This window comes from Orcinus orca, chromosome 12, assembly GCF_937001465.1.
Source record: "Orcinus orca chromosome 12, mOrcOrc1.1, whole genome shotgun sequence".
NCBI classification, from domain to species: Eukaryota; Metazoa; Chordata; class Mammalia; order Artiodactyla; family Delphinidae; genus Orcinus; species Orcinus orca.
Window position 1 is genome coordinate 87,425,273 of NC_064570.1, and position 15,667 is coordinate 87,440,939.

The window sequence follows — 15,667 nt, forward strand, 5'->3', positions numbered from 1 at the left end:
CCCAGGTAAATGATGACATTCAGGGCTGTGATTTCATGACCCAACTGAGCAAGAATGTAATTAAATGGATCAATGTTTATTTATAAAAGATGTATCTTATTGACTTCTCATGCAAAATGGTGATATAAATTCACGTGCCCAAGTTTCTTCTCTCCCAGATAGCCAAAGAAATATTTTCTTAAGTCAAAAATCTATCATTTCTGGGAAAAGGGGATAGGTGCTACTAGGAATTTCTGGAAGCTATCATCCAGTTAGACCAAAAATGAGATAATTTTTGCCCAGCATGAAGTTTATATCTTCCATCTCACTAAAAGTTATTGTTGTTATTGTTCATTCAGTTACCCAAACCCCATACCTAAGACTCACCTACACTTGCTCTCTTTCCCCCTGGACTAGACATTCTCTGCTTCATTTCCAGATATACTCTCTCCATCTCTTTCTACCTTGCTTCTTATTCTGGGAGGCTGACTTCTAGGGGCTACAACTACCCAGCTCCCCTTGGCCTCTGACTTCTACATATGTTGGGCCAGTGGGATGACAGGACACAGAAGTAGTAGAAAGAGGAAGAAATCTATTTATTCTCCACTCTCTCTCAGCTGGATGTAGATTTGTGGTGGCCGCATGCTTGTCTCTAAGACCACAGCCTCTTACACCTACATCTTTGTCCACAGTACAGAAGGTATTTCACTTGCTTGCGCATTCAGGTCCAATGACAGTAGCAGAGCGTACTCCTGGGACACTTCTCTATCTCTTGCTGATATTCTTAATCTTTTCCAACTTGAAAATTGTCTCTTCATTAAAATCACCTCATTTACCCTTTCTGAGAGGCCCCGACTGATATACATCTCATGTATAAAATTGATCACAAGGTCCTTTTAGAAATCAAGTGTTGTGACTTTGTTCAGTTAACATTTGTTAAGGAGAGCCCCAGGAGTTGGACAGTGAACTGTGGTTCAACAAAAGATCACAATGGAATTGAAATAGAGAAGTTTATTGCTCACAGGCCCTTGGAAACCATGCAGGGAGCTCAAGGCAGGATTCAGGCAGAGAGAGAAGTAGGACCTGGGGCACACGCCTTTATTAGTGTACACAGGGGAATGTATTGGGGTTCCTGGACTAAAGCCAGATGGGTCAATTCAAACCCAAAACAGCAGGGTTTGGTAAGTTCCCTGTGGATCTTACCTAAGGGGCAAGGAAGGGAAAGGCTCTGGGGGGGACGGGGAGACTGCTCATCACAAGGGTGTCACCTTTACTGGTGCCCCTGCCAGCTGCTGTCTAGGACGTGCACTCATGGGAAGGGCCAGTGTCAGTTCAAGGACCCTGGAGGCAGCTTGGCCACGCAACGTGGATGCCAAGGCAGCAGTATTACGGAGCAGTTTAACTAAACTCTCAACATGAAATTTCTCTTAAATTTGTAGGGAAGTGAAGAGTTTCTACATCCACAATAACATTCTCTTAGTTCAAGTCCCTGATTACTTTCATTCTTATAATACTTCAGTTTCTTCCAACTACTTCTCCTTTACAAACCACCTCCACACTAAAACTTTTATGAGAGTTCAAAAACAGACGTGGGTCATCAATGTTCTGCTCCAATGACTTCATGTTGCCTTAAAATGTTGCCAACAAGTCTCCCCATAATCCAGCCTTTGCCTGTCTCCCAAGATTCATCGATTCTCTCTCTCTCTCTCTCTGACAAACACACACACTCTGTAGCTGCCTTTATGGCAGACCACTTGCAATTCTCCTCACTTGCTGTCTCTTTCTTTGGGGCTTAAACACCCCCTGATGGGGCTCTGAGCGCCCTCCCACCATCCTTCCCCAGCCAACTCCATCTGGCCTTTTAGGACTCAGCTGTAACCCTCGTGAGGAAGCCTTTCCTCATAGTCCTTGCTCCATTACCTTCCCACAGCATCTATCCATGACCCTGTCCTTGGTATGGCCCTTCTTGTCTCCTCCCACAAGTATAAAAATTTAGAAAATTTTAGTTCAAGATTCAGACTCTATGGGTTCAGATCCATTTCTACCATATATTTGCCTCAAGACCTTGAGCAACTTTATTAAGTGTGTATCTCTGTTTTCTCATCCTTAAATTTAGGAAAATAAAGTCATGTTTCTGTATTCTTGTGAGAATTAAATTATATTAGCACATTTGAAACAAGTAGAGCAGAGCTAGGTTTACAGTTGGCTCTCGATGCATTATGCAGGTTTGCAATTGCCTATTTTTTCTCAACCCCACAAAACTGAAAGTTCATAAAAAGAGGGCTAGGTTCTACTGATCACCATGTCATCTTGATTAGTGAGTGTCGGTGCACAGAGAGAAATCTATAAGTCCTTGTAGGTTGAATAAATAAATGAATGAATGAAGAGGCGTGAATTCTGGTTTGATGGGCATGCCTTCTCTCTTGGCTACTCCTCATTTTTAAAATCCTGGCTGGTAACTTCTAGGTTGAGATTCCTTACAGGAATCCTTTCCATGAAATAAACACCTTGGGGCTCCTATGAACCTCAGAAAAACCCTCTCTCCTTATAAGACTAGAAGATAAACTTGCATTTGTCTTTACCAGTGCACACGTTCTTACAACTGCTGAGTTAAGTCCCTGGCTTTAATCATGACACCTTGATTGTCAGCTTATCATTCTCTAATTTAGATGCACTTTCCAGATAATACGTAATTACACATTTTTAATCCTGGCTGATAATTTAGAATACTCTTCGTCCCTGTAGGTTTATGTTAATTTTGAAGTATTCCACAGTAGTACCTCTCCACAATGGAGGAAATAAATTAAATTTAATTAATATAATAACTGTTCTCATTTGACATAAAATGCTTACTAAAAATACTGTATATTTATGTATATCTTACTCTTCAAAAGTATTCAAACTTCAATGATTTCTAAATCTAAATGTAGTCACTAAGCAAAAATACATTCTTAGTCAAAACTACTGTTCTTATAAATTATAGATTTAATTTGATCTCAAAAATGTAAACAGTATCAGCATTAGAATATGAATTTATATATTACTTTAAGGATCCATGATATAGAGTTCAGTTTCCATAAAGATCCATTACATTTTATATTTAAAAATGATTTGCTTCTTTTTATGTTATATCTCAGAATATATCGATGGATTAGAAAATTTATAAAGTAAAGAAATACATCTTTATCGATGACTATATGTCAGAATTATGTGAAGTGTTGATACTTAAGTAAGTAAATAATAAATAAATTTGCTTTAAGGTTTTAAGTTCCAAAAATTAGACATAATCATAGAAAAGCAATTGTGTTCTATAGTACAAGTATACAAGAATAATATTAAACGTTTTCTAAAGATTGCAAACTGTACACACATGTCTAAGTCTACTTTCACCGAGAATCTATCCAAAATACAAAACATAAAGACATGCACATGTACACATTCAGATTCTGCATTCATATATACCCATGTTGAAAAGCAATAGCAGCTTCCTTTAACAGACATGCATTTTGAGAAATTCCTGGAAGCTTAAAGAAAAAAATTGGGGGTAGTGTGGCAGCTGAAAAAAACATTCCAGCTACAGGACAGACATAAAATATATGATAAATTAGATTAAAGGTTTTAAATAAATTACTAAAATTCCAAAATCATGAGAAAAACCTTTACAGCACCCCCCATAAAGAAAAGGAGGAAGGAAGGAAGAAAAAAGTAAAGACAAGGAAAAAAGAACACAAAATTATCCTGAAGCTAATTTTCCTGACTACAGCTCACTTTTAGTGAGAAGGAAAACAACCTTCCACTAATTGTGCTTAATACCATATTATGTATAATACGATATAATACATTATATATATATATATAGCATATAAACATATGTATAATACATAATAATTATGTATAATACTATAACAGCAAACTAAACTAGCCCAATGTGGAGGTCTGTGGCCCAAACCTGTATAACATTCACTTATTCAAAATATTTATTGAGCAGTGACTTGGTCCAGGAACTGTCATAAATGTGCCACCTTCTAGTTACTCAAAAATCGTAAAGAAAAATTCATCTTATAGTGTTTCCACCTTGAAGTTCAACATCTTCATGAGAGGGCAAAGCAAACACAAGTCTGATTTGGGTGAGTGTCTTATACTCAGGCCTCCAATTATTCTCACAGATAAAATTGCAGAGATTATAAGCCTACAGTGAAAAATGACAAGGTGCTTGAGGAGATATAAAAAGCAACATGGGAGAGGAGTTAGCAGAAAAAAGAGGAGGTGACTTAGATCTGCAAGGACCAGATATTTTTATTACCAGACACAAAATAAAAAGCTCAATGCCTGATTTTTTTAAGAAATAAAAGAGGGAAATTAAAGTAATGTAAGGAAAACGATACCATGAAAACTGAGTAGAGTGTTTTAAAATATAAGCAAACAGAATATCAAAAAGTAAAAGCATAATAATTTAAATTTTAAAAATGGACAAGTTAAACAGCAATTAGAGCAGTACAGAGAATTAATGAACAGCATAATATATCTGAAGAAATTACTATGAATCAAGAGAGAGGGAGATGCAAAAAGAGCAGAGAATATGAAGGATAAAATGAGGAAATTTTGTTTTATGTAATAAATGTTTTAACAGGATCATATAGAGTGAATGTGGGAAAGCTATAATTTTTCCAGAATAGATAAAAAATGGAAGTCCTTCAAATAGAAAAGACCACTGGAATAAAACTAAGCTAGATGAATGAAAATAATTCTCTCCTTAACACAGCACAGTGAAAAACCACTAGCCAACAAAGACAAAGGGAATTTCCTAAAAGAATCTGGAGAAGAAAGACAAGTTTCCTACTAAAGAAGGAGAATTGGAGTTTAATGTTCAACAAGAAAAACAGGAAAACATGACAAAATGCTCAGAAAGACCTGGAAATCTTATTTGAAAAGACATAAAATGGATCATTATCTATCATATATAATTATCTCCTATAAATTGATAAGTAAAAACAATCTGAAAAAAGTAAGGAAAGTACATATCTTAGTGATTTAAAATAGATAAAATGTAAATGACAAATAATAGATTAAAAATTGTTAAAGAAGATGAAACAACAGTGATAAATGATAATTCTCATTTATCAGATATATAACCAATTAAATTAATAATATTTAATTTTAATGATATTTAATGACATTTAATCATGATTTAATTTTAATGAGGGATTGAGGAAAGTAACAATCCAAAACTATTGAGGAGCTTAATTTTGTACAGGCTTTAATAACGTATATATTAAAGTACAAATTTAGCATATTTATTTGACCCAACAAGTTTCACCTCTAGATTTTTATTCTTCAAGTATATTCATAAGTGTTCATAAGATATTTGTACAGTGAATTCACTGCAATATTTATAATTGAAAAAATATATTGAAAATATACTGACAAATGTTTATCTATAGGGAAATGTTTAAATACCTTTACACTAAGAACTTCTCCTATTAAAATGTCTAAGGTTTATCTATGTATAATGACAATAAAAGATCACCAAGATATTTTGTAACTGAAAGTGAAGAAAAAATTGCAAGTCTTTTTTTGCTATAATTTTATTTAATAACAGTATTTAGAACATGATATCCATGGCAGAAGTTATCTAGATTCACCAAGCTAGTTTTTCTGCCTTCCTGGGTACATGGCTAGATTTTTTTCCCCCATGTTCCCTTGCAGTGGGTGACCAAGTCCTGGCCTATGGGTAGAGTGAAATGGTGTAAGATTCTCCGTGCTCCCTCTTCCCCCCTTGTTTATCCTGATTAGTATCTGGGTATCTGCACTTGACACTGAAGGCTACCTCAAAACCACAGGCTGAGAATTGCGAAGCTTATGTCACCCTGAACATCACTGAACGGCTGCAGGGAACAGAACTCCTGCTTCTACCTTTGCTGACTGAACTTTGTATGAACAAGAAATAAGCTTCTGTGTTGCTAGGCTACCAAGATTTCAAGGTGTATCCATTACAGGAGCTAGTGTTACCCTTACTAATACAATTTCACTTGTTTAAAATCTGATAAAGAAAGAAAACTAAATTATATGTCCATATAACTGGATATGTATTTGTACAAAATGGAACACAGATTAATTGCCTCTTGGGTGCAGATTGGCGTTGGGTCTGGAGGAGAATATGAATGAAAATGCTCACTTTATGTACCTTTTGTGACACTAGTTATTTGGTGTTATTTCTTTAGGTAGATATGTGTATAATGTTGTTGAAATTTAGTCTAGGGAAGAACCAAAGTAATTCTAAGATGATAATTTTGGAACTGTGTCCTAAGGAAGAAATAAGGTAAAAGTGTACTTCAGGGAAATCCTAGGCTATATGAAAAGCATAAATCATGGAATACTGAAAAAAATTACACTAGAATATGTTTAGAACATACATTGGACATATATTAAGGCATTGCAAACAGATAAAACTGAAAGGTAAATGGAACCAAATCATTGAAGAATATATACTTTCAATTAGGATAATCTTTGGCATGGGAGTAATAAGAACAAGAACAGTGAGGATGGATTAGAAAAAATAGGAACTAAAGTCAGAGGTACTGACAAAGAAATGTGATCATAAAACTAACAAAAGGTAAAGAAGCTATAAAGAACTATTTTACTATTTAAATAAAAAGGAAGAATAGAATTTGAGATAATGGAAGGCAAGAAAATAAAAGAGAAATCCGGGGTTTTGATGACTCTGAATTTCCACATAGGGCGAAAGCATTCCTCTAAGTCTCATCCAGCTTTGGGCTCTGGAATCAGATCCTGCATGTACTCTGTGATCAAGAACAACCCTCAGTAGGGCTGGCATGAGAAGGGAGAATCAGAATTTATCAAGGGGAGTCCAGCTTTACAAAAATATCCACTGTAGATACTGAGAAACTGCAGTTTGGAATACCCTGGAGTAAAATTTTTGCGTAACTCATGATGATACTTGAACATCATCATGTAAGAATGACTGGTCTCAAGAACCCAAACTATGAATATGTAAGAGCTAAAGAATAGAAGATTGTGAGAATGAGAAAGGAATTATTTTAGTGAGAAAAATTAGACAATGTGAAAACAAGACCTATTTAAATTACACTATTATGTTAATAGTGAATTAACTTGCCTTAAAATGTTAAATTTTATTCAATTAATTATTAGGATATAATTCTTGTTCTATTGCATAATGTTATATTAAAGAAAGAGTAAACCTTGGGGTTATGTTTGTTTAGATTGATTTTTTCATGTATAACTTGTTGCTTTGATATCTAATTCTTATTTTGAGTGGTAAATGAGATTTTTACATGTAATAACAGTAATTTCACATATTTCCTCTTTTAATATAATTATGCCAATTAAATACATTTTAAACAGCAAACACTTTTCTGCGTTGTTATGCACTCAGATAAAATTATTTTAAAATTTATTAAATCAAACTAAATTTGATTTAATAAATTTTAGAGCTAGTGGAAAATGATAATTTAAATAAAACTTTGAAGCCATATTTCAATAGGGCTCTATTTTATATTAAAAAATCTATTTGATATTATGGTGTTCTCATGATTTTGAGAGTTGAAGTAGGAATTAAAGTCTCCTTTGGATTTCTTCCTATTAGCCACCACAGTTAAAACATCACTAAGTATTCTTGGCTATCTGCTTGGGAATCAAAGTCCTAATCACTAAGAAACTCAACAGAAATAGGTATAGAGGTAGATATAGATATAGATATACATGTACATATACATATAAATATGGGCATAGTAAATACAAGCATGTGAATTTTGATAATACATAAGCAGAGAAATGGATGTATAGAAAGATTGAGTAAGCACTTTGAGTAACTTTTCCAGTACCTTACTCTCAAAGGGAGTACTGCTTACCTGGTCTATTCAGGTGTGATCCAGGATAAAGTAAGAGATATTAGTTAAGCCTGTTCAGAAAACTACTTTTAAAAAGGACTATAGGGAATTCCTTGGCAATCCAGTGGTTAAGACTCAATGCTTCCACTGCTGGGGCCCTGGGTTCAATTCCTGGTTGGGGAAGTAGGATCCTGCAAGCCGTGCAGTGTGGCCATAAATAAATAAATAAATAGTAACTTAAAAAAAAATAAAAAGGGCTTTAAAAGACTACAAAGAGAATAGTTGAGGGAAATGAAGCAACACTTTGGAATAAATCGTTACAGTTTACTAAGTGTTAATGTAAATAAATATATATCTGTGCTATATACATACAAAATTAAATGCACATAATTCTTCTAAGAAAATATGATCCAATGAGCATGTGGTGAAATTAGAATTCTCATATTTTGCTGGTAGGAATGGAAAGTGGTGCAGTTTCTTTGGAAAATAGTTCAGCTGTTGCTCTAAATGTTAAACATGGGATATACGATCAAGCAACTCTACTCCTAGGTATATATACCCAAGAAAATGCAGACAATAACTTGGACATGAATGTTCATAGTAGCATTGTTCATAGTAGGCAAAAGTAAAAACAGCCCAAAAATGACCATCAATTAATGAATGGATAAATAAAATGTCAATAATAAAAGGGAATAAAGTTGTTTTACATGCAAAAACATGGATGAACCTTAAAAACATTATGGTAAGTGATAAAGCCCAGCACAAAAGACCACATATTATGTGATTCCATTTATATGATGTCCAAAATTGACAAATCTATAGAGACAGAAAGTAGGCTAAAGGTGGAGCTGATGGATATGGGATTTCTTTGGGGAATGACAAAATATAAAATTATACTGTGGTGATAGTTGCACAACTCTGGATCCATTAAAACTTGCATTTTAAATGGGTTCATTCTAGTTTGTAAATTATATCTTGATATAGCTATTAACATTAATTTATGATCTGGATAACAGGGGGAAAAACCTGAAATAGTTTAAATATATTAACTCCAAACTGATAGAATCAGTGGTGTATATCCAAACAATATAACACTATGCAGCTTTTAAATGGAAAATCAAGAATTGTATTCACTGACAGTGCAGCCTACTAAGCATAATTTTTAGGTGAAAAAATAAAGAGCAGAATATTCTAGTAGTGAAAAGACAAAGCAGACTGGAATATGAGTGTTTATACTATAATTCTCACTTTTGTAAAAAAAAAGTATCTATACATATTATTTGTAAATCAGGTTTTTTGTTGCCTAGGTTATAACACATTTATTTTACTGCTTTTAAAAATCTGTAATGATTTGAAAACTTTTCTTCCCCTTCACTATTAATAGCCACAAGGTCAAAATTTCTTTAGCTCAGTTTCTTTCTTTCTTTGAATACTTCATCATGATTTTAAAGATTCTCCTTCTCTGCTTGTGAGCAGGTCTTCCAGGATTTACACTTGTGAGCAAGTCCATTCCTCCTTCTAAGAAACTGAGGCCAGACAAGTGTCTGCTGACAAGAAGCAAACCCCTCAAGCTGCTGCCCTCCTCAGGGGATTCCGTAGAGCCCCTGGAAGAGAGGGGCAAAGAGTGGAGCGTCCTCTCCTCCACTGAGAGCTCCCCCACCCCTGCCCCTGAGATTAGCAATCACTGTCACATCAAGGTGTCTTCCTCTAAGGATCAGGCTTGATTATGAATAAAATTAGCATATCTTATTTAATTATTAATTCATACAGAAAAAGACTCTTGAACACTTAATACTTGTTATAACAGTGACTGGTCCATCACTGTACTTTTGTCTGAAGTTATCCAAGAGACAATCAAGCAGATTCTTCAGGCTTATTATTTTGGACTTATAGTAAATCAAGTATTTAGTTAAGAAAGACAAAGAAGTTCAATCTTTACAGTACTGTTTATTTTAAAAACAATTTTGAAAACCCTGAGCCTTGATTTAGTTCTGAGCTCTCATACATTCATGATTTTTAGAATTAAAAAGAACTATAATTTTAGTGTTCCTTTTTCACATTGCTAATTATATTAATATGACTGTCATCAGGTTGTGCTTAATAAACATCCACATGTACTTCATATTTTTAATCTTTTATGTAAAAGTAAGTTAAAATTTAACAACCAGAACAAATATTTTGTTTCTTGTAAAATATATAATAAATTGAATAAATTTTATTTATTTTAATTCTAAATGCTAAAATAGGTAAATTCATGGCATAATTTATAACTAGTGAAAAAATACTGAAAGTCAAGGACTATTAAGAATAATATATCAGATATAAAATTTGATCCTAATAAGATAAAATGTATCTGGTTAATGCAGTTTTCAAATGTTGATTTATGATTCTGACATTTTAATTGATGGATCAATTGATAGTAATTACTTCTGTGTAATCAGTTAGCAACTTAAATGTGCAACACATTGATTTTTTCAGGTGAGACATGTGCTCCCTGAGCAGCTACAGTAGGAGAAAGAACTAGTGACATTTAATTCAGTGTAATTTATTCCTGAGAAAAATGTGATTGACTGCAGTTCATGAAGTCCACAGCAAGAGTTAGAGAAAATGGTGAAATCATTCAGAAACACTAAAACTAAAAATTAAATTAAAACAAGAAATGCTGAGTAATAAATCCCATGTAATTCAAATTAGCATTGCCATTTAACTTGACGGAAGTTACCTTATAGGGACAAACATATTGCTAGTACAAATGGGGAGAACTACACTAATCCAATAGAATGAAATCAGAGAAAGTTGATGATTGTAAAGTTACATCAAAGCCGTTAGGTTTTATATTATCTATAAAACTAAAGAGCTATGTAATGGAGTTATGAATTGACCCAAAGGTAACCAAATTATTTTTACTTGCTCTTTTTCTGGTGAGTGGAGTGATACATTGTATATTTACAAAAATGATTCAAATTCATTTATAAAATATTTATTGGAGAGCTTACTTGGGAACAAGCATTGTTAGGGATATGATGAAGAAAAGAGCAGATTGCAGTCCAGAGCAGAAAGAAGAGAGTCAGGCTTAACAACTATAAAAATTAAAATATGGTTATGTCACCTTAAAAAAATGCACAGCATAAGAGCTGTGAGTTGAGCTTTCAGTGTCTTACTGAGGACTACAGCCTGGGAGGCAGACTCTCAGCAAGCTCTGAGAAACTGTTCAAAGAGGTAAGGGGGGAGCCAAGACATATATGTATTTTTCACTGGGAAAAAAATATGTAGTCAAACATCAGAAGATCACTGCTACTTACAAAGAACAGACACCTCAAATTAATGATTTTAGTGCTTTTCTGTGTATGGGAAGATGCAAGAATCCAGGCTCACTGAAATCTTTTCTTAGATGTGCATCCTAACTACCTAAGGCCAGTATGCAAAACACAGAATGCTTCCTGTTTTCTCCATCCTGAATTCCCTGAAAGGTGCAGTGTCAGTGGGCAACTGCAGTGGCGAATGGCTTGATCCTTGTAGAACTGGAACACGGGCAACGTTTTCTTTTCTTCACAGTTACAAACTATGATAAACAACATAAAGAAGAATTTCAGGTTGTAAAAGGACTGTAAAACAAAAGAAACTGACCTGCACATTAACATTATTTTCGTAAAATGTTTTTATGAATCATCTATTTCACTTTCCTCAGCTTTTTATCCCAGTAAGTTGACATATGAATACAAAGTAGACACAAAAATAACTGTCTCTAATTGTCACTCAGACAATATTTTTGAACTGACTTCTTTTAGCAAGATTTTATCTTTATAACAGTGTACAAAATAAAGATTTACTCAGATAGTTAAATTGTTGATTATTTTTATTGCAGCAAGATTTTTTACATTTAAAAGATAACTCTCAATGATTTTGTGAAGTGAAAATTTCAATTTGAAAAAGAATAGATATATGTATATGGATAACTGAATCACTTTGTTGTACAACTGAAGGTAACACATCGTTAATCAACTATAATATAAAATAAAAAGTTAAAAAATATTCAAAAGCACTGGTTCTCAAACAACACAAAACACTCAGGAGTACAGTGAAGACATTAATTCAACAAATACTTTAAAAAGTCTCTACTAAGAATAGGGAATTCTGACAAAATGAGGAATCTGTGTGTGGAAGAAAAATGGAAAAAATAGTGACCAGTGTACATACAACCTAGTAGAAGTATGTACATAAAATAATAATACTACAAGCAGGTGGGAAATATTCTAGCAGTGGTACAGTGACGTCATCGAATTTTAGAAAGGCGAGAAACATCAATTTCACCTTGGTGGGCTAAGAGCAACCAACAAGGCTGTGTTGAGGAAATGATGGAGATCTTGACTTGGCACTTAGATGAAATATACACAGGAATAGAGGAACAACAATGCATAGAAAGTGGTTTGAACAAACTTCAAAAATTAGGAAAGGTCTTTAAGGAATAGTAATCTCATTTGGTTTGAGAGAAGTTAAGGTACTTATTAGGAATCATGATAAAACAGGCTGGAAAGCAGAGAGGAATTCGATTATCAAGAGGCTTTGAATGTAAAAGTAAGGAATTTCAATTTACAGTAATTCAGAGGAAATTGTTTTCTGTTCATTAGTTTTTAGGGAAGAAAAAAATTAAACTGGCAGTAAAATTGGTAAAAAAATGAGAGTCATTTGTAGCATATCTTTTGGTTAACTCCTAAAATGAATGAAAGTGACTTTGAAAAATACACATTGCTAGCAATCAACCTAGAAATAGTTCAAGTTCAAGCAGTTTTACCACTAAAATGTCACATGGCCTAAATTCTTCATCTTAGGCTCACATGGTTTAGAAGAGCTGAAGTAGAACTATGTTTAGCCCAAATTTGAATTATTTTACGTTAGAGAACTGACTCAGGCTTGTACAGGCCGATGCATTCAGGTTTCTCAGGACTTTGAGGAAATTAATGCGGCTTCTCAGAAGAAACAAGTATCTTGGCTCCACGATTCCCCCACGGTCCCATTTGCAACATTTATAAATCCTACAGTTGTAGAACAAACGTGACAATCCTATGTGCCCTCAGCTGAACCTTGGATGACTATTGGTTTTACATCCCTCTTATTTTAAACCAAAGTTTCTGTTATTTCTATTTAAGTCCTGGCTCTTTTACTTATACTACTTTTTTCTGATCTGTTTATAAATCTAGATCCCAGGATTCTAGCCCGTCAGCAACGTCCGCGTCTGTCCCTCCTTCTGGGGCCGCGGAAGGGGCCGGTTCCCCGGGGGCCTCACTCGTCCCCCGCGTGGCGCCGGCCACGTGCCAGGGGCGCGTGTGTCACCACGGGGGCACCTGCCGCACCGTCGTCCTCCGGGGGGGCGTCTTCTCCTTCCAGTGCGACTGTCCGCTCCATTTCACCGGCCGGTTCTGTGAACGAGGTAACCAATCTCCACTATCCTCCTGTATTTCCTTTTCAAAACTTCTCCAGAGGGTGGAAAACAATAGAAACCTATCATAAACACATTGATGGCTATTAGCACAAACAAGAAACATCTGCATAATTTTATTTAAAAACGCATTCTGATAGAACATTTTCAGTTCAGTATTGCAGAACCAACTATATATATATATTTTTTTTTTTTTTTTTTTCATTAGAACTGCCATTCAGAGTACATTTGCAATCGCCACACAACATAGGAGCTAAAATTCAAATGTAGTGCTATTTAGGGAGTTTCTTTAAAGTTATGGTGCATCCATCCTTTGTCACCATAGAAACAATTAAGTTCTAATTCACATTGTTATTGCTTAATTGTTAATCAAATCGTTTCTTTATATTTCAAAAGCAGATCCCCGTATTGAAGTTATTTTGGTGTTTAAGAAGAGCACATTATTTTTCTGATGCTTAAGAGTATGGTTTTAGCATTAATTAAGCTATTGATGAATCAAAAGAAAATTCCCCTTTTGTCAACATCTAATGGCCTCCTAAGAGTGTCTCAGTTAATTAAAGCAGTGCTGGGCAAGACAGCCAGAAATGCCCCGGGCAGATGACCAAAGCATTAGGTCCTGAGGCAGCTGGCCTGTCTCTGCAGGAAGCCTGGAGAGTGTCATTCTGTTCTATGTAAAATTGACCACTAGTTCTAAATTGGGGGAGGGGGAGGGATTACTACTGGGTGATGATTCAGATGGCAGAGAATTTCACTGCTTCTCCAAGATTGTGTTAAATAACTCCTTTTTTAAATACCAAAATGTGGGACGTCCAAAAGAGAATTCAAAGATATACATATGTGTTATTCAGCTCTCCTTCCCAAACAATCTTGTGTGACTGCTATGAATGCATTGCTGTTTAGCCAAAGAAGCAAGGAAGCACAATCAAAAGCACAGAAATGGAAACATGGTCTATTTTCATGTTCATTGTAAAAACGTGTCCTTAAAGTCTATTTTGTAACTGTAAAATGGTTTTGAAGACACATCACTATTGCTTGATTTTTGAGTGAATATTTTATATGTCTGCAAAATACCATGAGACATGCATGTTTTGCTGCCATCTGAGACCATTGGTATTACATACCGTGAGTGGACTTCTAGGGACATAATTTGGATGGTAAAGATCTTTTAGATACATATGTAGAACTGAGAGGTTTTTTCTTTCTTTAATTTCACGGTAGGTAAAGCCTTAGCAAAATACCCTCCTTACCTTTCTTAAAATATACTCTGATATTTTAAGGTTTTTTTCAATCTGAATTTACTGACAGTGATGAATTTGATGTTGTGAAAACAGGGGTCCTCAGTTACGGAGTGTGTCCCTTGTCCCCTGTACGGGCCAAACCACAAGTCTTCCCACTGAGCTTCAGTCCTCTCCTCGGACCCCTCACTCTGTGGCTTTAACACCTCACACAGTGACCCATACTTTCCTCCAGAAAAAGAGAAACCCAGGTTTACCTGGAGTTAAACCCCAGGATTGACTGAGATTTCTTTGGTGTTTGGGTGGAAGAATGTAGAACACTGACCTCAGGAAAAGAAGTGGGGAACTCTGCTCTATATTCGCTTTTAGGAATATTTCATTTTTTTCCAACATTATTAAGCACTTTCTACTTTCTATATTTTAACTATTTTTCCTGTTGATTTTGCAGTATTTTTAAAACTAATAAATTGTATGATAACATGGTGCTAAAACCAGATAATCTACCACAGAATATTTATTTCTAAGTGTATAGTCAGAAAGTGTGAACAAATAATCATTACCAATGAGACAATTGTTTTTTTTAAAGAAACTTTAAATCAGTTATATCTGAGGTGTATGATACACTAAACAAAATTCATGCAGTAGGACTCTTTAGATTATTAGATATCATAATATTACCTATGATTTTATTGTTGTTCTTGCCTGTTGGGGAAATATTTCAGTATAAAACTTAGACTGTGATGAGATGTGCATTTTTAGAATTGAGAATATTATTTCTAATTGTAAAAATTATACCTTTTCCCTTGTTCAACTCTTTTTTCTTCTTGAAGTATAGTTCATTTATAGTATTGTGTTGGTTTTAGGTGTACAGCATAGTGATTCCGTTTTTTTTGCAGATTATACTCCATTATAGGTTATTATAAGATATCGTGTATAACTTCCTGTGCTATGCTGTAAATCATTGTTCCTTATATACATATTTATTTTTAAACATTTACCACCTAAATTCATGTTAAGTATCTTTCTTCTTTCAGTCATGAAGAAAGCCAAGAACAGGTTTGTGTTCTAAATCTAATGCTCTAAATATAAGTCATACTAGCATTCATCTAAGAACCCAGATCACAGATGAGGATTATTGCCTAAGGCCC

General features: G+C 34.5%; 1 protein-coding gene across 2 annotated transcripts in view; it reads left to right on the top strand.

Annotated features, from left to right (window-relative positions):
• EYS (eyes shut homolog) overlaps nucleotides 1–15,667 on the top strand; it is a 1,673,869-nt gene that overhangs the window by 1,143,738 nt on the left and 514,464 nt on the right. For both annotated transcript variants that reach the window (XM_049695235.1, XM_004282511.3), the window contains exon 29: nucleotides 13,046–13,275. In XM_049695235.1, coding sequence (XP_049551192.1) covers nucleotides 13,046–13,275 — 230 coding nt within the window. The remainder of the gene's footprint in view (nucleotides 1–13,045; nucleotides 13,276–15,667) is intronic.